The sequence below is a fragment of the Equus quagga genome, chromosome 5, assembly GCF_021613505.1.
Source record: "Equus quagga isolate Etosha38 chromosome 5, UCLA_HA_Equagga_1.0, whole genome shotgun sequence".
NCBI classification, from domain to species: Eukaryota; Metazoa; Chordata; class Mammalia; order Perissodactyla; family Equidae; genus Equus; species Equus quagga.
The window spans coordinates 113,604,225-113,629,263 of record NC_060271.1 but is presented as its reverse complement, the minus strand read 5'-3'; the positions used below and the strand labels follow the sequence as shown (position 1 = coordinate 113,629,263).

Sequence of the window (25,039 nt, the reverse complement as noted above, 5' to 3'; positions counted from 1 at the left end):
TGTGGACTGACTGGGTAGCAAAAATCCATTAGAGCATATTTTACATGTTTACAATAATGGGCCCATTTGTCTGACAGCTTTATGTGGGTGTGATGAATGGTCCCTCTAACTCACATGGAGGAGACCTCTGGGGAGACCACTCCCCAGGCCAATTACATCAGAATGATGATGGTGATGCTGGTGACAATGAAGATGATAATGGTGAAGTTACCAATGGTATCAGAGAGAACCCTACAGTGAAATTCCAACAGTTCCAACAATTGGTCCACCATTCCTGTGGACCTCCTTGGATGGCCCAAAGGATCTCCTCCTCATGGAACCAGAGATGGTCAGAGCTAGAGAGAATCTTAGGGACCACCTAGCCCAGCCCACTCATTTCACACATATGGGAAGCTGAGGCCCAGAGACAATTGATGTCAGACATGGATTTGTCTTCTCCTGGGCATATTATCTTGTTCATTCAACAAACATTTGTCAAGCAACTACTACATGCAAAGCACTATATGAGATTTGGGAAGAGGGCACAGAGACAAGATTAGAACCCCTGCCCATATTGGGAAGGCTAAGCCAGCCTTTGACATGAGGTTTATTTCTGGCCTGTAAGTCCTGTCTGATCTGACCCCACTCTCTTCAGACTCATCTTGAACCAGTTTCATTCTCTGTACTCTAGCCAGGACCACAGACACTGTCCCTTCCAGGCTGGGCCTCTCCTACTCTCCACTCTGCCTGCCTGGCCCCTACTTGTCTTTGAGGTTTCAACTTCGATGTCACATCCTCCAGAAAGGCCTCCAGGAAGGCCCTATCCAGATCAGCTCTCCTATTACTGCCTGTGCTGGAGTTCATTGCTCGCCCAGGTCTTCACCTCTCTCTGTGTCCATGCCCTCTGCAGGTGACTTTGAAGTTATTCTCACGACAAAGGAGGAGGCTAGCTCCCCATCTGTTGGAAGTGGGCTTGGCCATGTGACTTACTTTGGACAACAGAATGAGTTGGAAGGCATGATGCACCAGATGGGAGCCCTGGTCTCAGAGACCTTGAGTATTGAATCCCACTTTCCTGGGCTTCTGCCATTGTCCTGAGAAGAGCAAGCCTGGCCAGGGCTTACTCAGTGAAGGTACCTGGCAAAACCCCAGCTGATCCACAGCAGCCGAGACTGCTGACTCCCAGCCATGTGACTTGGGAGCTATATAAGTGCTGTCATCAGTGCTGAAGTTGTGAGGATTTGTCACGTGGCATTATTGTGGTCATAGTTCTTGGGTACACTGAGTCAGTCTCCTGTTCCCTTCTATGTGCCTGGCCCAGAGTAAGTGCTCAGTAAATATGAATGAATGAATGCATATAATGAATGCAGTGCTACACCCTAAACTCAGTAGAACAGAGGGCCCCCAAAACCCTTCTCCTTCACAAGAGCCTGGACCTGCAGTGGCTGTCTCTACCTAAGATGATGGGAGTCAACCCCATGGAGAAAGTCCTCCCTCTGGCTTCTGGAGGTATATCCCTTTGCCAATCTTGGGTTAAATTTTGAAAGACATCTGTGATGCAGCAGAAAGGAACACAGCTAATGTGTGTTGGGAACATTATGAACTAGTTCCTGCCATATGTCCCCTCACCTGGGAACCCAATTTCAGCCTGTGGGCAACCACATGTGACCACACTTAACATAAGTGAGCTGCATCAAACCTTTGCCTCTGGAACAGGCAGAGGAGAAATTAGTTTGGATCTATGCAGCCAGCTTTCACAGGCACGGAGCCAGCATTCCCCATAGCTTCCTGGCCTGTGGTTTCTTCAATGTCAGCAGTCCTCTCTCCTGCTCGAACTGGGGGCAAGTGGGCAATATCCACGAGGAGTGCAGAGGAAGCCCCGGCCCTCCCTCCTTCCTACCAGCTCACCCTCCATGTTCTCGGCACACAGCATCAAGTGGACAAAGCTGACAAAGTCCATTTGGAGGCTGGGGTCGCTGTAGCGGATAAGCATCAGCTGGCAGACATCATCGCTGGGCACGATTCCTGCATTGAACACAGGTTCCCACGTGGGTGCTGGAGATCTCATACCCAGCTCTCCTCCCACTTGAAGTACCTTAAATTGTCCCTCGACTTCTGGGATCTGAATGCTGATGGCATGAGGATCTTCTTCTATGGGATTCATAGTGAATTGTTTAATTCTTTAGTCCATTAATTTTACTTTCTCTTCACTCCCCATTCCCGCCCCTGTAGGCAACCGCTATGAGGATCTTTTCTCGAGCGGGTCCCTGGCCTCCGAGGCAGGAGGCCGTCTGTTAGTGCTCAACAGCATTTGCTCTGGAGCCTGGCAGTCCTGAATTTAAACCCCATGCAAGTTACTTCATTTCTCTGAGCTTCAATTTCTTCCTCTGTGAAGTGGGGACTATAAGAGAGTGTTCCTGAAGATTAAATATCCACCCTCAATAACTGTTAGCTATGATCAGAGTGATCCTAATAATAAATGTTTCTGCTATTGGCAGATCTACGTGTTTAGACCTCTGAACTGGGAGAGTAACTGCCCATTAGAATTACTCCAGAATGTCACGCACCGCCTCCTCTCCCTGCCCATTCCTGTCCTGCAGCGCCAACTCCCTCTTGTGCCTACCTGCCTCCCTCATGGCAGCCTGCAGCTGGGCCCACTTCAGGTATCCTGACCGGCTACTGTCTTGCTTGTGGAAAACCTCCTGTAAAGAACCCACACCAAAGGCTGAGAAAACCAGGCATTTCCAGGCCCCACTGCTGAGCCCCTCTGCGCCCCAGTGTTAATGCTGCAGGCGACTGCTGTGTGTGTGAGGCTCCACCAACAGGGCCTGCTGCCAGGACGAGAATACAGCAGAGGGTCCGTGCCAGGATCAGACCCCCTCTTCCATTTCTTCTTAAGGCTTCTGAGAGAGGGAGCAGTCTTTTTGTCACAAGGGATAGACAGTCTGGGCATAGGTAAGTGTGCTTAATCTAAGCACATTATCCAAACTTTGAAGGGCTTCCAAATTTATGACTCAGGAGACAAAGAGGAGAGTTGTGAGTAATGATTGGAGAAGTCAGAAGAAGGCAATTTTTGAAGGACTCTAATGTCATGACAAGGAGAGGGGACTTCCTCTGAAGGCCATGAGGAGTCTCAAAAGCCTTTTAGTAAGGAAGCCACATGGTCAGATGTGTGCTTTAGAAATCCAGGAGACGACTGCAACATGCTCTCTGAGTTTGGGAGAAAAAGTAGGAGGTCTCGCTGAAGATAGCTCAGAGAAGACGAGGTGAGTGATTGGGTATAAAGGGCTGAAAGAGAGATGAGTAGCTCACATACTTTGCAGAATGGCCATTTCTACACATCTTGCAAGGAGATGTGATCAAAACTGATTCTTGACAGAGCATCAGCTGCTTCCACAGGTCGCTGAATTCCTGGATACACATGGTACCTGACGCTTTAAGCTGATAGCAAGTTAAGGTCAAAGCCACCAGGGGAGATTCATCCACACCTCTGGAGGCAGTGACTGGTCCTCCACACAGCAGTGTGCAATTTGTGGATGGCCCCATTCACTGCCAGATATCCCTAATCGGCCTCTCCTGACTGGTCAGTCCAGCCAGGGCTCCCTCACCCTTGTTAGGAAAGGACGGAATGAGTCAGAACACAGCCCCACTAGAAGAAGTGCTGATGATGGAGATGCAACAGCTACCATTTAATGAAGCAGGATATTTTGACATGGCCAATTTGATGTGATCTAAATAAAAAACTAATTGTTTTTCATTATTGTTAAAAACAACTTATGGAAGGGGTCAGGCACAGGGTGGCTAAGGATGCCTCTTAGAGTCTTTTTATGAAAAGTTAAAAGTTAGTGCTTGGCCTTTAGACAATGTCCAAAAACCCCCGCATCAGAGATACTGGGTCAGAATACCACCACATGCCACCTCTATTTGAGCCCTTACAGTGGGCCCAGGACTGAGTTACACACTTTACTATGTTACTTCATTTTCCCCTAGTAGGTGAAGTAGGTATTAACTTCCCCCTGCTTTGGATGATGAAATGAGGGCTCAGAGAGTATGATCTTGTCCGAGTTCATACAGCTGGTGACAAGGCTGGGACCTGCTCCAATGCCTGTACACCTGGCCACCGTCCTACACTGTCCTACACTGCAAAGTTCCTGCAAACACTGTTTTGTGCATTTGCAACCCTCCTCACATTATCCGTTCTTTATGCCTCTCTTTTGTATGGATAGTCAAATTTTGATTAAATCATCCTTTTAGAAAGGCAGAGGTTTTGCTAGAAAAATAGCAGGGCTGAGAACAGGGAAAGCTGAGTTTGCGCCATGTCATTGAACTTCTTGAGCTCTGGTTTCCTGAACTGTAAGTGGGGACAGCACTGCCTGGTCACCAAATGAAAAACTTAGGGTGCTGAATCTCTTGTTAAAGCTTCTTGTATACCTGAAGAATTGTTACTACCCACCACTCTGCGGCTGCCGCATCCAACCATGAGGAAGTAAGTTATTGCTATTAACAGCTAATAGAGATCACGGATTCTAAGATAGTTCTGCCCTTAGCACTTTATATGGGTTATCCCCTTTGCATTCTCACACCAACCCTCCGGACTAGGATTAATGCCATCTCCATGCTCAGATGAGGACTGGGAGGCACAATAAGCTAAGTGACTTGCCCGAGATCATACCTCTAGTGAGCGCTGGGGTTGGGATTCAAAGCCAGGCAGCCTGGCTTGAGGGTGAAACTTCCAACCAGCACCATGCATCTTTCCACAGACCTGAAAAGATATGTCCAGTAGGGCCAGGATCCCCTGGCAGGTGTTGAGACTGAAGAGGAGCTGGGTGCTCCCCAGCCCTGTAAAGGAACAGACAGAGTCTGTATGGGGGCTGGCCCCAGGAAGGCACAACATGGCCTTTCCCTGAACAGGACAAGGCAGTGCTGTCTAGACCAGCCATAGGTTCTGATAACCATCACTTATGTGGGGAGGAAGGAGTGAGAGGGCAGTGGAGAGAGAGAAGATTTGGTGGTGATCCCTGCATGCCAGGAGCACAGTGAAACCCTGCAGAGAACATCGATGGTAGCCTGGCTTTGCCTACATATAGGGTCAGGTAGACATAGCCCTATGTATCTGGGAAGGGCCAGGATCGCAGAATTATGAACTCCCAAATCTGAGCGAGATCGAAGAGATCAACTTGTTCAAGCTCCCACTTAAATTAGGGGATTTTTTCCTCGGATGTCTTGATAGATGGTCCATTGATCATGGGTGTTGACTTTTTCCCATGGATGGATAGCTCAAGTCAGGAGAAACTTCTTATTTTAATTCCAAAGGAACCTCCTGTAAAATTCATTCACTAGTCCAGAAAAGCATAAACAGGTATCTGTCCCCTCTAAATGTTTCTCCAACTATTCCCCAGACGACATGGTCTCTACACCCCCATCACCCTCTTCTAGACCCTACACTTCGCCAGTATCTCTCTAAAATGTGGGACCCAGACTGCAACACACTCCTTCAGATGCAATTTGATTAAACAGAGTACAATGGGTCTATCACTTGCAAAATTTTCAGTCTGCATTTCCCAAATTATGTTCCAAGGGAGATGTTCTGCAAAGAAATGGTTTTGAGTTCAAATAAATTTGAAATGCTTTGTATCTATAGACCATTCTCTCCATTCCCCATGCACCTTAGCATATGATAGGTACTGGGGAGCCAACATTGAAATTTTGTTTAACGTCGGGTTTCCCAAGTGCACTTGACCACAGAACCTAACCCCTTCCATTTCCTTACTAAAACCTATGGGTTTCTATTGTCCCTTGAAACACAATTTCAAAAACACAAATCTAAACGCTTCCATTAAATACAGCCTGAATTGGAATTAGCTTATTTCACATTAACTCAAAACTATTAGCTCATGTTAAGCTCAAGGTCAACTAAATTAAGCAGATATCTTTCACATACACTGCCACAAAAATGAGGTTTCTTCTATTAGGAACTTGTGCAACCAATTTTTGAAAAAATAACAAAACGGCATTTTTAATTACCATCCTGACTCCATTTCATCTTTTTGGTTTGGGCAGAGCTTGTGAACATTCTGGATTTCAATTCTGCTGTCTATTCTGTTAGTGGTTCCTCTCAGTTTTGCACCGTCTGCACGTCTGATGAGCCTACATTTCATGTCTTCTGAGCCGTTGATAAAAGTTGAGGAAGTGAAGGGGGGACACCAAGGGCAGAAGCCACAAAGGCTGTCATCTAGGCTCCCATCTATAACATAGAATTCTTTCCCTGTTTTATATTTATATAACTCTTGGGAATGGGGATAAGACATGTAAATATATCTCATATCACTACTTTTCAACCCACATTTCATCGTTTATCATAGAAAACTTTATCAAATATTTCACCAAAATCCACTGATCTACCAATCCCGCAACTGTCTCATGGGACTAAATGAACGTAATTTGTCCCTACATTCTTTGGAAAGCCATTTTGCAAGGCCTTTAAAAATTTTTAAATGTGCACAAGCCACCTCTTCTGGATAATTTTTCTAGAATGATTTTGGGGTGGGGTTGCTAGAGGCTTCTCTTCTGGCTCTTTTACAATATCTGAATTAGGCTTTGAGAAACCATCAGGAAATTATTTCAAGCCCTGGAGTTATACAATACTCTGGACTGTAACTTGTGTGGGTTTGAAGTCTTGGTTTCATACAAAGGAGAAGCAATCACACATCTTAGATGGAAATACCCTTTAATTGTTTGGTTTACTTTTTTCATTTTGAAGTTCATTTTCCTCCCTGGAGAAATCGTGTTCTTCTCACTCAAAATACACATATAAAATATTTTTATATGGACTTTAGGCTTTCCTAATAATTTATCCCAGGCTTCATATGAAGGCATCCGCACTACCCATTTGCAGTTGTCCTGGGTGGTGTGCTCCCTCCTCTCAAACGTTTGTAGGTTGATCAATTTAAATATGAGTTCAACAGCAAGCTCCCTGGGTGGGCTAGTCAATACTTAATATTTCTTTGCCAGATTGAGGAAATGGGTGCAGTTCTTCCATATGAAGTTTATATGCAAAAAAGAACTCAGCTGTTCTCCTTAAATTATCAAAATAGCAGAAAGCTTCATTTTCACTGCCATATATCTCTACACCAAAACTAAGCAGAAAGAGTTAATTTCCAAGCTAAATAAATTCCTTTACTGCTTGTCAGACCACACGACCCACCCTTGTGTAAGACACAGCTGCTCTGGGGACCAGCATGCAGTAATTCACACGCCCCACAGCGGGAAAGAGAAACAGACCCAGAGTTCAGAACAGTTGTGTCCCCTGAGTCCTACAGGATGACTCTGAAATACTCACTTGACGAGGTCAAGTGGTTTGGGATCTTCTGCCGTTGAGCTGCATTTGTTTCTGGATGCTGAAGTGGAAGCAGAGCGGCAGGAGAAAACGATCGTTATCGAAGGCTCGTTAGATGCGGAAGGGCCGCAGCTAAAGGGGTTGGGACGTCCGTCCACGCCAGCGTCTGCTGAGCAGGGCACATATGCCACTTCTGAGCAGACATCAGTGACACCATTATGTTTCACATAAGGACTGCGGCTAGACATGTCATTAAATCTGGGATTTCATAAGAACTTTTACAGTAGTTTTTAATTGAGTGGCAAGTCCAGAGCACCCCAGCAGAATAGGACTCCTAGGAAGTAGACTGATAGAAAGCAGCAGTTCTCAAGCCAGGTTCTAGAGAGATGCTTCAGAAGCTCAGCAAAAAATTTGGTTTGAATTTTATTCTTAATAAATATCCTCAGCCGAGACTCCGGATTTCAATTTTAGAGTTCATCAGAAGCAGCTCTTTACATTAACATTTATCTTTAAAGTATATTAATGAAATGCAAGTGTCATAAATTTGAAGTTACAAACAAATACATATTCATAATATACACTTTTTATCTGTTTTATATACATTGGGATTCTCTGTGAGACTTCATTTGGTAAAATGATTGCAGCAGAAAATGTTTGGAACCCCAGGCATGGAGGAAAATATTTCTATCCAACACAGGTAAGACGCTGACATATCCTCTCTGGCTACGTTAAGTAAAGTACCAGGGTGAACACAAGAGAAGATGGGAGGGCAGGCAAGTTGGGAATTAAATTGGGAGCATTACTAACGCTCATGCTCTTCCAGTTTTAATGACATCACTCAGACCCCAGATTTCCAGTGCATTTCTTGCCCTCTTCCTAGATGGGTTTTGTGTCCCACACGTTAGGGACAAAGTGGCCTCCGGAGCCCTGCACTCACACAGCTGGCCTCCTGATCTGGGGAAGCCCAAGGAAGAACTCCAGGGGACCAGGTGTGTGTCCCCAAGTCCTCCTCTTCCCCAACGCCCTCTTACCAGTTCCAACCCCGGCTCCAGGTGACTACCCAAGGGGTTTCTCTCCCTGGGCTTCCCTCAGATGGCCCTCCCCCAGAACCCCAGGGTTTATCATTGCCATGCCCCTGCCCCCTTAATACTGATTCTCAACTCTGCTACATTCCATTTTCTCAGAGATTAAAGATTAAAGTTGCTTCTGCTACAACTAATCAATGTAGCTTCCCAGAACAGACATGCATTCCACGGGAGCCTTCTGGAGACAATATCTCCACTTGTGTCTAGAAACTTGAGGACCTGATTAGAAAGTGGCAGGTTGGGGACTGAGTGGCCTTAAATCCCACTTTATACACAGTGTCATGCAGATGCAAACCCTAACTCCGTGGAATGACATGCTCCCCTTTGTCCCCTGCTCCGCCCACCTCTCTACCATGCCGGGTCAACCTACCTTCTCAAAGAGTTTGGTGAAGAGTTCATCCTGCCCTCTGTTTTGGTCTCCTGTTTCCTGTAGGAACAGATAGAGAAAAACTTAAGTCATTCACCTGGATAACTCGACTCTCGGGCACACATGTCTCATGGCTCCCAGGCCTCCAGAATCCATACATTTGACCTTGAGCACCGTCTTAAATTTCCTACTACAGCATTCACACATCCTCTGTTTCTCCAATTCTTGCTGACTTTAGGGAGGTAGTGAGCAGTGAAATGGGCCAAAGAAACACCAGGTAGAGAGAAGCAGGAGAAAATAAGGTGTAACTCATACAGCTGGGGCTCTAGGCGCTCAATGATGAGGACCTGACCAGAAGGGCAGTTCTCTTGGCGCAAAGGCAGCGGAAGCCGGGTACTCTTAGGGCACAGTAGATAATGCAGTATGTGTGCCACAGGATCTGCGGGCCTCCTCCCCGACCCCTGAATGTGAGGGGAGAAACCCCTCATCCTGGCTTTGTAAGAGTCCCAGCCACATGGAATTCCACCTGACAACTCACCTTAGAGAACACAGCACTGGAATTGCTTCCAATTTCACTGAGGGGACACAAAAGACAGAATTACCTCTTGGGGAGCATCTTGGGAAAATTTTGGCCAATATTACCCCTGCCCTGAGAACTCATCTTCCAAGTTTCTTAGCTGATGGGCCATGTGGGCATGTCCAGTTCTCACGCCTCAACACTCGCTTCTCCTTGAAAGGTACAGCCCAGTCACGTGGCACGGCACATGTGCCTGGTGCTGTTTCTCACCTACATGCCTTTGCATGTACCCAGCCCTCTGCCTGGCAAGCCCTTTACTTCCCCCACCCTCATCTACCTGCTCTTACTCGTATTTTAAGACTCAGCAGTCTGGCATGGCGGCGAGGCCTGAGATAAACTCAGATGACATATGACCAAAACATGGAGAAAAAAAATGAGAACTGGATTCTAAGCATTGAAGGGTTGTCATGTCAGAACAGTCATAGGCAAAATAGTAAGTTTGACTGGGAGGTGTGTATCCTGGTCACCTGCAAACACTAGGCGTGTCTGAGCCTGCTGGTTGATGACAGCATCCCCCCATTGGAACAACCCCTGTACATCTCTTGGGAATCACCACCTCCCTGAAGCCAGCTCTACTTCCCCCAGGACTACGGAAGATTGGCCCAGATGCTCCTTCCTGATGCTCTTCTAACATCTTGTGCAGATAAATGCTTGCACAGGGCACAGTATAACATAAATAACTGCTCGTATGTCCATGTCCTTTCCAGACCTTGGGCTTCTGGAGGGCAGGGGCGAGGCCCGTTGTATCTTGTTATCTCTAATGCCTGGTAGAGCGTTCACTTGTTAGTGGAAGGAGAGTGGGAAGGAAGAAGGGCTGAGGGCTGTTCTCTCTGCAGCGAGCTGCCCTCCTCTCCTGCTCTCCCTGTCTCTCTTCTGTGTTGGCCACAGAGCCTCAGCACTCCATCACCTCCCCCTCACCCTCTGTGCCTCCCCTGGCCCAACCGGGAGGGGCCCGTGCCCTTACTAAAAGACGTGCTTCCTGGAGAGGACTCTGAGGACGAACTCGGACTCCTGGCGGGCCTCAGATGTGCAGGGCACGATGAGGTATGTCCCTGGCTCCAGCCACAGCTCCTGGCTCACTTCTTTCTCTGTGAGAAACTCCTTAGGCCAACTCACAGGAGCATTTTTCCAGAAGAACCCACGAGGCAGTCTCCTCTGGTCTTCATAGTCCTGTGGGTGAGGACAGAAGGGCACCAGTTGAGGTGATCACCCAGAGCTTGTGGCCAGGCCTGAGGCCCTCGGCCAGGAGCAGGACTAAGGTGCCCTCTGATTTGCCAAATCCTACCTTCCCCAGTGGAGGACGGGATAAAGGAGTGAGGAGTGGAGAGAAAAGAACAGAACCTCTCGGGAATGGGCACCTTTGCTGGAACCCTAGATGTGGCTGAATTAACATGTCAACTGGTTTGACATTACACTAAAAACAACATCATATACAAAATCTGTGAGGAATGTCCTTGTGTCTGCACTTTCCATTTTAGAGTTAAGGGTCTGAGACTCAGGCAAGTTAGATCACCTGCCCCAAGTCACCCAGCTGGTAAGAGTCCCAACCAGGGTTGGAATTCAGGGCAGCTGAGCTCCCATGCCCATGCTCTTGACACTTCTTGGTGCTGCCTCCATGTATGTGATACCACTGCAAGGTTGATTATGACATGATTATGGTCACAGATAAAGATGGGCCACCAACCATCTTCCCACCTACATCATAACAGCTACGTATAGATAAACCAGACGCTGCAGGTCATCTCAGGGAAAACAGCCTCATAAAGGAGAATGAAGTTGGACAAGAGCTCAGAGGACCTGAATCAGGCCTCTGGTTCTGACATGGCCCAGACACATGGTCATCTCATATTCCCTTTCTCTCTCTGCCTCTTTTATCTTCCCCTCTTTCCCATTTTTCTCTTTCTTCCTCTCCCCTTTGCTCTCACTCAGGGCTGTGGAGGGAGAGGAGGTCCATATGGAGGATCCTCTCTCCAGTTTACACACAGCTGCTAACAAAGACATTATCCACCCCACCCAAATAAAGACATATTTCACGAATTCCACTCAGGGTTGGAGAGACAAAATGTATCTCCTGATGATGCCTGCTTTCTTTTATCAGATGATGAGAACCAGGGAATCATCCTGTTGCCATCTTTGCTTTGGCTACTAGGAATCTCAGAACTAAATTTTATAATCAGCCATAGTAGCTGTCCTAGGTTTAGTTTTCCTGGTAAAGTCAACTGCTTACCTATCCCTCATCCATTTATTACTTCTTTCTTACCTTTTAAATTTTGTAACTGGCATATAGTATTGTTCTGTTTATAATTTTATTGTAGGTTGACCTAAATTCTATTTAGAAATAGGCATGATATAAATAACCTTTTCTTTTTAAATTAATAGGCAACTTTGTGTGCACTCAGTGTTCCCAGAGGAGGAAAAAACAAAACCGGCCTAAGACACCCAATGCAAAATGGTTTCTTTATAAAAATCCTTCTACTCAACTCAGTCCAATCTGGGAAAATTAAACTTTCCATTCGTGTTTCCTCGGGAAACAAAATAATAGCTGCCACCATTCAGGGGCTGGGATCCCTCAGACCTTCTTAACTGATTTCTCCAGGCTGCCACTGCAGCTGAAATACAGGGTTGTTCTTGTCCTCTGTCTGTATTTCTGTCTCATTTTCTCAAGCCTTTGTCCCTTGTCCCCAAGGAGGTGGGTCGCATCATCTCCTGATGTCCTATATGTTGTAGATCTATTTTCTTATGGGCTTCAGAACTCAGGCAGGATTGTGATTTATCATCTTTCCTGTGCTGTGACAGTCTTCAATATAGGCCCTAGGTATGTATGTAGGTGTTAAATAAATTCCAAAATTTATCGGTTCTACACCAGGCTTAGAGACCTCCCTATAGATACATAAAAATATCCTGGGATCCTTGGGTAAAAAAGAACAGCAGATGCTCTTTACTTCCACACACATAGGCAGTTGGCATTGTTGTCAGACATTCCCGTAGCTCCTGACACAAGGCTGCTACAGTCAAACCGAACCGCTCGGCCACATGTGACATCACTCCAAACCAGGGCCAGCTGGTCCAGTGTGGAGCTCACCTTGCTCACCTGAAAAACAAGAAACAGAGACCTCATTAGGCAGTGAATCCAGCTCTTTCACAAGCACAAACTCTAATGGAGGCCGATACATAAGAAGACTCTAGCGAGAGGCCCTTCCCTCCCACAAGACTTGCTGTTCCAATCACTGACATTTTAATCCATCACCAGGAATTCTGGAAAAGAGTAAGAGAAGGAGCCCTTGGCTTCTTGGGAGAGGGAAAGGACAACAATATTGATTGTACCGACCATATGTCGGGCACAAGGATCAGCACTGCCACGTGATCTTCTTTTACTCTACCCTTCGCATAAATGCCATCGTCCCCATTTTACAGATGAAAAAACTGATGCTCAAGGGCAAAGAGGTGGCTTGTTCTAGATCACATATTCTTAAAGGACAGAACCAGAATGTGTACCCAGGTCTGTGCGTGGACAGAGACGGATGATGAAGAGGACAGGAAACAGGGAGAAAGAGTAACGGTTGGAGACCCCACACAAGGCTGTGTGCCCTGGGGGCCCACCTACCCTAAAAACATAGAAGCCGATGGCGAAGTGAAGCTTCTGGTTGCGGTGCCTATGCCTGGGCTTCTGGAGCAGGGACACCAGCACTCTGCAGGGCATCTGGAGCTTCTTGCCCTCCTGGGGCCTCCAGACGGATAGCAGGAACTGTGGGTTCTTCCAAAATGTGTCTGGGGCAGAACAGAGCAAGGTGAGACAGGTCCCCAGCTGCCTTAGCATCCCCCTCCAAATCACTGAGAGGGGCACAGACCAGGCACTTGCCTGGGAATCCCATCCAACGGCCCATCTGGACAGAGTCGGGGGCTCCTCCACCTCAGCCCCATCGTCCCTCCTCTTCCACCTCACACACAGAGACTGACTCTCACCACTATGGCCCTTTGCCCAGCAGGGTGCCTGGCACAGACTCCATGCCCCATCAACGCTGCTGCCCAGTAAGTGACTGTACTAACTGACTGAGGAGAACGTGTCCACGATCCCAGGGGGATCTGCATTTTAACGGGGACCAAGCCTTAGCTTATGGGCAGCTTCAGCCTTTTGGGGGGAACTTTATGGGGGGAAAGGAAGCCAGAGCTAGGGGCGCCTTGACCACTGAGACCATATCCCACAGGTCTTTCCTTCAAAGGGATCGCTCAGTACCTCCCTTGTGGAGAAAGGGCTATAGTCACCAAATGGCTCCATTTTGAGAATTTAGACACGTTTGTCTCCTGTAACTGATGACTGGGAGTCCTTGATTTTGTTTCTCTACCAAACCTTAGGTAAGGAGGGTCTGATACATATGATATAAATACTATTTCAATCCTGCCTTTAAGGAGTGGTTACTTCAGTACATAAACGTCCTTGTTCTATAACCGATGAAAGATTGAACCCACCCTTCTACCATGCAGGTATGCCTGTGGCCTCCCGGTGCTGAGCAGGAAAAGACACCCTCTGGAAAGATGCAGCCCTGACAGGCTGGCAGCTTCACTGAGAATTCTACCCCTTTGTGCAAATTAGGACCAAAGGCGCCTCATATTCCCAATGGACACAGCCCAGGGCCAGCGCACACAGCTCAGCCAGCAGAGCCCCTCACCCTCAGCCAGATGCCCCATGCAGGGCGCAAGCTGCACAGCCATCCACAGTGGCTCTGCCTGCATCCCCACCCTTGCCTGGAAAAGCTGCCACTCTAGACCCAATAGCCCCAGCTCCTGTGCACACACTCACCTCGGGACGACTTCATCCGGCCACCTGCCGTAGTCCCCTTCTCCCATCTCCCCTCCCTCATGGTGTACGCCCACTTCTGGCCCACCTCCTGACTCAGCAGGCCTGGGGTCAGTTTACAGATGACCAGAAGCATGAAATGTGCTTTAAAGTCCTGCAGTGTCATCCTGTGGAGAGGAAGAGGGAACAACACAGAGACGGACAAGATGACGACGTCTCGTCCTCAGAACTAAAGGGGAGGCTGGTATTAAGCAGTAGGCAGCCCAGCCCTCTCTCAGGTCCAGGCCCTCATCCTCCATGCCCTTGTGCAGAGCTGAGCTGGCCTTGGACACATGAGGGTGGGGGGGCTAGACCAGTATGAGGGGTCATCATGGGGAAGTGGAGCTACCAAGAAACCCCACCCTGTGGCTGGATTCAGCCTCCTACAATGGCTGTCAGAGAGAAATGTTCCTGTTTCACTGAATGCAGTGATAAAGCAGAATTGAGGCATTCATAGCTAGTCAATTGACTCGTAAATGCTTGATAAGAATTGCGCAAATAGTTCTCAATCATTAACTGTTAAAAATCTTTGCCTCTACTTGCTAACTTTGTGACCCAAGGCACGCTATTCATACTGTCTGATGCTCAGTTTACTTGTCTGCAAAGTGGAAATAATAGTATTGGCGGGGTTCTTGAGTTCAGCAACCACTTCAAAAGAGAGGGCCACAGTGGTCTGAAAAGGATGGGAAATGGGAGAAGAGAGGCCCATGGGAACAGAGTGGAAGTTCATAGGAAGGTGAAAAGTGAAGAGAAAGGGGACCAGATGTGTTCCATGTCAGATACCAGAAACAGCATCAGCTCAGGGCATCTGGGTGGCCTTTCATAAAAAGGGGCGAGTGGCTTTGGGATGGGTGAGAGTAGTGCTATTTTGCTTTGGAGGACAAAAGTGAAGTGGCTGACAGTTTGGCAAGATTTTGCAGTCTCTTCTTTCCTCATGTCCTTCTTAGGCCAGGAAAGGCAAAACCTTGGGATTGAGTGTATTGAGTGATCCAAGAGAGCAAGCGGAAGTCAGAGAGGAGGAGGCGGCCACCCCCACACTGTGCTTTGAGCATCCGCTGAGCTCCACGCCAGCAGTCACTGCTCTCATCACAGAGACTGGGACTGTTTACAGGAGTGGTCTTCTTTGCTAGACTCTGAGCCCCTGAAGGACCTTCTTGATCTCTGTACAAGAGGTGCCTGGCATACATGAGGCATCCCATAAAGATTTGCTGGCTGGATGTCCAAATGTAAGCCAGGGCATTTGTCCCGAGTCCCTGAGTCAAATACCAGAATTCTCCATCATCTTTTCTCAGCAGCAGAATCTTCTCCTTGGGGCTCAGTAGCTCCCATGTACTTGAGCTGAAAACAGAAAAGAGATGTTTTCACAGAGAATGAAAAGATTGTGGAAGACATATGAGAAATTCTTTTGTAAATGTTCTATGGTGTCATTATTTATTCTCTTCTTCATGCTGCTTTGCAGACAACTAAATGCCACATCCTGTATTATGAAAGAAACATGTACCATTAATTCATTACTCACGATGAGCCAAGCTCTGGGCTAGTCTCTCGACGTACGTTATATCTTTAAGGATAGCAACAACTTTGAAAAGTAGGCATTTTTATTTCCATTTTAGAGATTAGGAAACTGAGGTTAAAAGAGATTAAATCACTTGCTTGAAGTCGCAAAGCTATTAAATGTCAGAGCTAGCATTTGAGCCTACATTGGTATTGCTTACTTCCAAAAGCCTGTCATTTTGGATTTCTATTTCTAGCCATGAAGGATTAAGGCTTTCATGTATCACTTTCCCATCATAAACAACTAAAAATGGGACAAGATATAAGAAATGACTGTTTTCAGGCATTAGACTGCAGGCAGTACAGGATTGTGACCTTGAGAGGAGAGAAACAAATGAGGTAAGCCCTAACATTGCCTAGGCTCCTGCCTGAAACTGATTCCCTGAGCAGCAATGCAGGGAAGTGGAACCCAAAAGAACCTAAAAGTCTTGCTGAGTGGAGGAGGCAGAGTCTGAAGTTCAGGGAGGCCAAGACAGCTAGAATTCCATGAGGGAAGTACCTGAGAAGAGCTGGCTACATGAGGAAGAAGCTCCAGAGAACTTCATAGGGGTTCCCTTGAGTTGTTGGCCAAATCAAATCTGTGCATTCGTAAACTGAAATCCCAGAAGACTATACACACAACAATTCCCAGAGCTGACACAAGGCTGGGAATCATTTGAATTCCCACCAGCCAGAGTTGAAAGACCTTATTAAATACATGGGGACTTTAGTGGAAATTCCAGAGGGTCTATACCTTAATAGTAGGGTCAAATTACCCCTGAAATAAAGCTTTCTCTAGATCTGTTCTAAAAGTGCTTTAAATCAAACTTCAAAGTATCAAAAACTAAGCAACTTAACTACCTGCCAGAAAAAGTCCAACATTCTTTAAAGGAATACAACAAAATTCAGCACTCAGAAACTTAAGTTGACAATGTTCAGCATTCAACAAAAAATTGCTAGGCATATGAAGAAACGGAAAATGTGATCTATGACCAGAAATAAAAACAGTCAGTAGGGACAGACCTAAAAATGAAAGAGACGAATTAGCAGATAAGGGCATTAAAACGCTATTATAAATACACTCCACATCCTCAAGGATGTAAAGGGAACTAGGGAAATAAGGAGGTGAGAAGTGGAAGATATCAAATGGAAACTCTAAAATTAGAAAATATAATATCTAAAATAAAAAATACCCTGGATGGGATTAATAGCAGATTAGACACTGTGGAATAAAAGCCCATCATTTTATTTAATCCTCCTCATACCTCTGGCCCAGAGAAATTAAGAAGCTTGCCTAAGATCACACAGCTAACAAACTAATTTAACCTAACTCACCACCTACCTCTGATGCAAATATTTGTTCTTCTATGAAACAAACCACCACCACCAACATTATGATGCTATATTTCTGTAACACTTTAAAACTTATTTTTATCTCTGGCTTCCATTTTTCCACATAGACCCAGTTCTTCTGACAATTCTCTTTATTAATATATAATAAATATAGTGCAACACATCCTATTAGGAGTAAAATTCAACTTATTTTTCTGAGCCTTCATTTTTTCATCTATAAAAATGACCACATGATAATGTATCTGTGGACCTGTACCAGTATTCTAAAGTGTTATACGGAGTTAAGTATCATAAATCCTCATAGCAAGAGGGAGAAGGACTTTAACACTCAATCTCCCTTTCTGCCTGTGCCCTACAGCCAGTTTGTAACCTGGCAAGCCTACATCCCTTTAGGGTTTCCCTTAGGCAGAAACAACTTAAATGTAGGCTTCTGATCACAATGCCCATAGGTCACTAACTGCAACCAGAATGTAGTGGCCAATCAGATCTGTCTACCTCTGACTCAAGAAGTCCAAGAGTTCACTGAACCATGCCAGGGAAAGAACGCTGGACTAGATACCAAAGACCTTGGTTGAGTCATTCTGTGAGACTTTAAGTAACTCACCCAATCTAAGCATCAGTTTCTCCATCAGTAAAATAGGGATAAAACTACCCACCTTATAATAACATTATTTGGGGGATTAAATGAGATAATAAAAATTCAAAGGGCTTAGCACAGTTCTGGCAAACTTTCAATAAACACCATCACTAATTATTATAATGAATGAGAACACAATCTATATACCATTAAGCATCTTACAAATGTGAGGGATTGACCTTCAGTCTGAAAACCTTCCTGATCCAGACTGAGACCAAGAAAAGAACAGCTCTGCATTTCTGTGCAGATGGCAGCCTCCTCTGCAGCCTTCACCCACCCCTTCCTCACCCCGCCCAGCCAATCTCAGAAGTTCACCTGTCACTCCAGTCTCCTTTCCATTCCACCTTCCCCCAGGGGTTCCGCAGCTTGACTAGATATTCAGGTCCATGTTTCCAGGTCACCTGCACACAATTAGAAGCAGTTTAGGTAGCTGGGCTGGGTGCCAACTGCAATTGTTGCAGATATCTGGATGAGACTCATGCCTGCAGACGAGACCTTGAAGTAGAAGATCAAAGGCCCTGAGAGTCGGTAGAGGAGAAAATGGCTCTGCTGCTTACTGGCTGTGAGACCTAGGGCAAGTTACTTAACTGTATCTGTTTCCTGATCTGTAAAATGAAGGTAATAGTCACATCTACTGCAATGGATTGAATGATGCTCACCCCACCCCTGTACCCAATGATATGTTTACCTAGAACCTGTCAATGTGATCCTCTGTGTAAAAATGGTCTTTCCGGATTAATTAAGTTAAGGATCTTGAGATGAAATCCCCCTGAATTAGGATGGGTCCTAAATCCAATGACAAATGTCCTTATAAAGAAAAGACGCAGAGAAGAAGATAGAGGCAAAGATTGGAGCTATGCATCCCAAGCTAAGAAATGCTGGGAACCACCAGAACCTGGAGGAAGCAAGGAAGAATCTCGCTTAGAGCCTTCTGAGGGAGTATGATCCTAATGACTACTTGATTTCAGAATTCTGGCCTTCAGAGCTGTGAAAGAATAAATTTCTATTGTTTTAAGCCACCCAATTTGTGGTAATTTGTTATGGCGGCTCTTAAACACTTACTTACTCTTAGGTTTGCTGTGAGGATGAAGTGCGTTTACATTTGTAAAGTAGTAAGGATAATATTTAGCACATAATACGTGCTAAATTTTGTTAAATAATTTTGTTAAATAAATATAAATCAAAATACAGATATTAACACAATGCAATTTTGTTAAATAAATTAAAAGTTCTTGGCACACACAAACAAAATTGATTGAGATCTAGGAGGAAGAAGAAGTCAGGTGTGAGTTGAGCTGAAAAGATTTGAAACAGACTTAAAGGGAATTAGAGGACTTTTGAGAAGTGGGGCTCTCCAGCAAACAGCAGAGGTTCTTTAAGATGGAACCTGCTGATTTTTCATCTCCATGCTTTGCTTCTGCTTCTTTCTCCACCAGGAATACCCTTCTCCTCTCAAACAAATCTACCCATCTTTCAGGGACTAACTCAATGTCACCTCCCCTACAAAGCCTTTTCTGACTTGCCCCTACCCAATAAGGTAAATGTCTTCTCTCCTACCTCTGAACCCTTAAAGTCTTTCATCTATGCTTTCTTCTCTGGGTTTCTACTTTGTTTCCTTATTATTTTCAAATATGGTTTGCCTCCATACTTGACTGTAAGCTCTTTGTAGGCAGGGTCCCTGTATGATTCATCTTTATCTCAATGCTCAATAGAGTTCAAAAGATGAGTGGCAATGGAAGGAAACTGAGATACTGCTGAAAAGTAGTATGTGAGAAGGAAGCAGGAATCTTGGAGGGAAGACCCGGATATAAAGGCTACTATTGGTAGCCCAGAGCAGAGTGGAGCTCAAGGAAGGGTTGTGATGATCCTGGCCCTGATATCACTTCCCCTACATTAAAGTCAGCACATATTGGGTTAAAACCAAAGTGCTCATCCCCTTTCCCTGCTTACTCCTCAGCTTTCCGGCACCGGAATCCACGATCCACCATAGAGGCAGACAACCAAGAACATCTACCTGTGCATTCCCTTGTCTCACCATCCTCCTCCCTGCAAACTGCCTCACAAGGTCAAATGTAGGCTGGTGGGAAACCAGCCTACTGGTTGGCAATTTCCCACCAGCCAGGCCACAGGATCCCCCTCCCTACAAGAAGCTGCATTCCTTGCAAACTTGAAAACCCCTCTCCTCTCGTCTTTTGGGGAGACAAGGCAAATTTGAGGGCTCACTCTCATCTCCTGGCTGAAGTTACCGGAAATAAAAACCCTTTCCTTGCCATAAGCCTGGCATTCCAGTTTTATTTGGCCCCTCTTCTGTGGTGGATTAAGAACCTATGTTTGTATCCACTAACAGTGATGCCCAGAAGGGCAAGATTGTCGATTGGCTAGGGCTGCCCCATGGCAAGAGGGGAGGCTGAAAGAGGCTCTGCTCTGAAGGTGGCAAAGGCTGAACCCACCACTGCACCCCAGAAAATAGGTGCAGAGTTATAGGGAGCCTACCACCTGCATTGAGGGACCCACTACAGACTTCACCCCCTAGACTGGGAGCAGATACTGACAGTCACCAAGATGAGCCAAGGCCTTGGCGAGAAGCCCGAGGAGAGAAGGGGGAGGCTTCTGGTTCTACGCACCTTCCTGATTCCTGTGAGAGTATAGGCATGGCCACCCACCAGCCCGTTCTCCAGCACCCTCTCCTTCTGCAGAGACAAGAGAGCTTGTCAGTCCTCTTCTGTGTGTGGCTTATTCAGGAGTCGTGGGGACCTGTTTGGCTGGAGAGATGGGTTATGGGGAGAGGGTGGGACAGACCCCAGCTGTGTTTCCTTACAGTTTTCAAAGCTCTTCAGCACCCACAGCCTCGTTCGAATCAGTAAGTCAGGGTGCCACTCTGCAATGATTATAACCCCATTTTACAGCCGACAAACTCAGATTCCGAGCTGCTAAGTTGTCATGTGAGATGACACGGTTGTTAGTGGAGGCAGGGCTGAACCCAGGGCTTCCTACTCTAGTTCCATGTTATTGGTTGTTATTGAATTAGACAGTGAAGACCAGCTGTGCTGGTAAAGTGCCTTGCACGTGGTTGACACTTCATAACTGTTAGCTCCCTTCTCTGAACACCATCTGTATTCCACTGTGGTCTTGCCTGTCCTGAGGGCTCAGCTCTGCTGCTGTGATTTGAACATCAGCACTTTAGGGTGCGAGTTGGTGGAAGTCTTGGAGCCTACACTGAGATGAGAGCAGCAGATGAAGGGGACGGGAGCAGGAGGGGAGGATATTCTGCCAGTGCCCAGCCCAGTCTTACCCCTGAGTGAGTCTGGCAGCCAATGAGTGTCCTGCTGTAGGTGGCTCGGGTTAGGATGTCCCAGAGGTTGCCAGGGACTTCTGCCAGGTTGATGGTCACTGTCACCCCTCCGGTGAAGTCCACAAGGGCCTCAGATACCTGTCCAAGCTGCAAGTCTTCATAGGAGCCAGAGAGCCTGCCCAGGGAAGGAGTAAACATGGGGGGAGAAGGAAGGGGCATGGATGCTGTAGCCTGGGATGGTTCAAATGGGTCTTGTGAACCCCTGCTTGGTTATTCTCTGGGCATGTGTCAGCTACCCCTTCCTTCTATCCCATCCCAGGGGCAAAGGAGAAAATATATATTCAGGCTTCCTATCCCCATTAAACAACTGAATCCATCAGGAAAGGCAAAATTGTTGAAGGCTTGTTCAGATGGGGTGACCCCTACAGAAGAGACTCTGAGTACGTCACTTCTATATTCGCTGAGTTGTGCCTCAGTATCTTACTGGGTAAACTTTACCTGCCTCCTCTTGCCTTCCCTCAACACTGAGGAGACACAGAGAGACAGACAGGAGGGAAGGGAAAGAAGGGGAAAGGAAAAGATTTCTGGTAGTTATCCTACTTAGCATAGGCCTTTTCCAGAAGAGCTCCCCAGAACAAGTTCTTGTAGGTAGAAGAGACAAAGACCAGTTGGCCAGCCTCATTCACAGGCAGTCGGTCATCTATCACCACAGGAACCCACTTCCCAAAGTGCCAGAACTGGAAGGAGAGAGTGCCCACTGGTGAGTGAAGATTGCCATGGAAGATGGTCAGCCCAGGAGGCAAAGATATGGCTCTTCCAAGAACTCTTTTTATTATGGCCCTGTCCAGGCTGGGGCACCAGGAGGACACTCACCCAGAACTGGAAGATACCAGCATACTTCTCAGTGAAACTCTGATTTAGTGGAACTACCCGACTCAGGATGTCCCGGTGCAGAGTCAGAGCTTGCAAAGCAGCCAAGAACCAGCAGTCGCCTAAACCAGACACAGTATCCTCATTAATCTGCATACATGCATGCACATTCTACAGGTGTCTGCATGGATGTACTGTACATACATGCGAATTCTACAAAGATTTCCATGAATCTAGTGAGGACTTGTTGCACGCAAGAAATGTCTGGTCCCAGTTGCTATCCTTTCAGGGCTTGTAGCCTAATTTAGGAGAAGGGCATTATATACTGTGGAGGAAGATGGTGGGTGAGCAGAGAAGGGTGGTGGGGAACACTGGCTGGGATCCTGACTTAATACCAAGAACCATATTCCTGGACTACCTTTTAGCTTCCCAAATGCCCCATCCACAGGAACTTGGATCCAAACTCAACCAAACATTTTCAAGTGCTGTCTCTGCAAGTGATTTATGTTCTTCTGGGAAAGCCTCAACCCTTCTGCACTCCATTTCTCTATCTGTGGAGTGGGTATCACTACATTTGTGCCTTCCTTCAGGGACAAGGGTTTTTTCTAGTCTTCTAAAAATAAAGTTGGGTGGAGGATAGGCCTGCTTTGTTCTATTCTGGGGCATCTATCTAGTGACTGGTGTGCCAAGAAGAACTCATTATGGTGTCTAAAGAAGAGTGAGCACATTTTCCCAAGATGAAACTTATGGAAGGAGGATTACCATTAGGCAAGTTTTGGCATTCCCATGACCGCAGAGGACCAATTGTTATCATTTTCTCTGCATTTGACACAGCATGCCAAGGTGGAGTTCAGGGTGGCCATTTGCCCTTTTGAAATCTCTCGATTCCCCTCTTTCCCTCCTACTCTGCCTTGGCTAGGCCAGGCTCACAGGCACCAGAGGTGTGTCTCCAGGGGCTGTGCAGACTTACCTACCACTCCTTGGCACAGATCCAACCTTTTGCCCTTGGCAGAATAGAACTGGGGATTGCTGTGCAGCTCCTGCGGGGACAGATGGACTCATCATTCTGGCTGAGAACAACGATCCTGGAGCTACAATGACCATAGTTTCCCATACCCCACAACTGGACTGATGGGAACACACATGTAGCATACATGTGAAATCAGGGTTGTCCCAGAAAATCTGGCACACAGACTCTGCCTATTGTATTTCTCATTCCTTCTTGCAAGTCGTGTCAGTCAGAGTCCTGGAGAACTCTGTGGAGGTAGTGAGAAACAGCACTTGTACCACTTGTATCTTGGAGTTTCTATGAAAAAATGGAAGCACCTCTTTTAGGGCATATTCTCATTTTTCCTAGAGATCTTCCCATTCTCCATATTCTCTCTCTTCTCCTCCTTCCCACCCCAAACCCCCAGTATAACGGCCTTTTTGACTTTGCATGCTGAGATGTGGGCTGGGGTGGGGGTGGTAAGTGGGGATGCTCTCTGCTCCATGCTCTAAGTTCTCAGTTTTTGCACGGGCACAGTTCCCCCAAGGTCAGATGTGTGACAGACTCTACGTGAGCAGCTCCCAAGATTTTTCCGGGAGAAGTAGAATCTTGGCTGCCATCTAGTTTAAGAGGCCCACTTGGGAATTTTACACATAGTAGGGACTTGATCAGCCTGGGGCTGCAGGCTTTGATGGTGATGGCTGAATAGGGAGCAGAAAAGGGAGAATTTGCAGCATAGGTTGACTTCACCTTGTTCACTAGCCACATTCTGGAAATCTTGCACGTAAATCAAGTTTGAGGGAGCTGGATTGCACTCGAACACATTGACTTTTAAAGGAATTGTTGATGCGTTTTCTAAAGTGAAGAATACTTTTGTAAAGTGATTAGCAGCTTCCTAATTTGCATGTTTCACGAGCCTGATTTTGGAGAAGGGGAGTGAAGATATATTAGAATTTGTCTCTCTGGCAGATGCTCTGGATGGTGACTCAGGATGCCTTGGCATCTCCGATGGAGCTCAACAGTACCTTGATATATTTTTGGCTGCAGCTGCTCTGTGTATTTCCTGGCAGGCCTGAGGGAGAGCTCCATCTTAGACCCCTCTCAGGATCACCCCTGGTTTTGTCTGGAAAATGGGAATGAGGGGACTTACCCTGTTCCCTTCACATGGGATCAATGACAGTAAGACCTGATATCTGAAAGCCCTGAGCCCTCGGAAGGAAGGTCTGGGTTGACACATTTATTGCATATGTCCGAAGGCCCCTTCCCGGCCCCTCACCGGCGGCCTCCTCCACTGCAGGCGGCGCGGCAGCTTCCGCAGCAGGGGTCCGCTGCCGATGGAGCTCAGGGTGGCCGGGAAGCTGTCGTCTTCAAAGAGACAGCTGTCCCTCAGGCACCTTTCCTGGAGGGCCTCGTAGTCCTGTTTGGGGAGCTGCGAGGAGCCCCCCGTTGAGTCCTTCCGCCCCAGCTTCCATCTGCCTCGGAAAGATGGCCACAGAGACATGGCAGGCTGTGGGTCTGGACCCCAGGGGTCTTCTGGGTGGTCTCTGTTGCCCCTGAAATGGAGAGTTCGGTTTACTCACTTCCTGCTTATGCTCTGCCATTCCCACAGAGAGGAGGAGGAAGGTGGAGAACATGTGAGAAGGAGAAATGAGCCTGTGAGGAAGCACCTGGTTCGATTCTTACCCCAGAGAGTGAGGGTCCTTGAGCATTGGCTCAAGTGCTTCGGTTCCTGGTGGGGGCTAGAGGCTCCCACAGCAAAAGCTTGTGGTAAAGAGGGGTCTCTCCAGCCTCGGGGCTAGGTCCTGGGCCCCCGACTGAGCCAATGTCACAGGGCCACTTCTGCTTAAAGGACAGGCAGGGAGGAGAGACGCAGAAGCTGAAGCTCAGTTCATTGGGCTTGAGGGTCCATGCGCCAGATAAGGAGGGAGGAGTGGCTGTCCCTTTTGTCCTGCCTTGCAGGACCTGCCTGCTGCTGCCTCTGAGCCCACACACATTCTTCCATCTGCTTCAATGTCCTCCTCTGTCTGCCCTGGAACCTTGTCTCTGGCTGTCCTCCTTCTACATTCTCTTCAAAACTAACTCCTTCCTTGAAGATATTTTTGGCAATGTAAGAAAAAAATCACACATATATTGTGGCAAATTTGACAGTTGCCTATATCTGCCATTCACCCCTTTTCCTTATTAATAG

At 46.9% G+C, this 25,039-nt stretch overlaps 1 protein-coding gene across 1 annotated transcript; it reads right to left on the bottom strand.

Moving 5' to 3' along the window:
• Positions 1 to 1,449: 1,449 nt before the first annotated feature.
• Positions 1,450 to 24,352, bottom strand: CAPN14 (calpain 14). The gene is given in 21 exon segments (XM_046661845.1): positions 1,450 to 1,503; positions 1,505 to 1,530; positions 1,888 to 2,004; positions 2,603 to 2,704; positions 3,357 to 3,420; positions 4,742 to 4,818; positions 7,319 to 7,376; positions 8,771 to 8,827; positions 9,306 to 9,342; positions 10,309 to 10,514; positions 12,427 to 12,435; positions 12,949 to 13,112; positions 14,143 to 14,306; positions 15,445 to 15,516; positions 18,017 to 18,102; positions 20,326 to 20,388; positions 20,994 to 21,168; positions 21,594 to 21,730; positions 21,867 to 21,985; positions 22,834 to 22,903; positions 24,128 to 24,352. Coding segments are annotated over 21 exon segments (2,082 nt in total).
• Between the last annotated feature and the right edge of the window lie 687 nt (positions 24,353 to 25,039).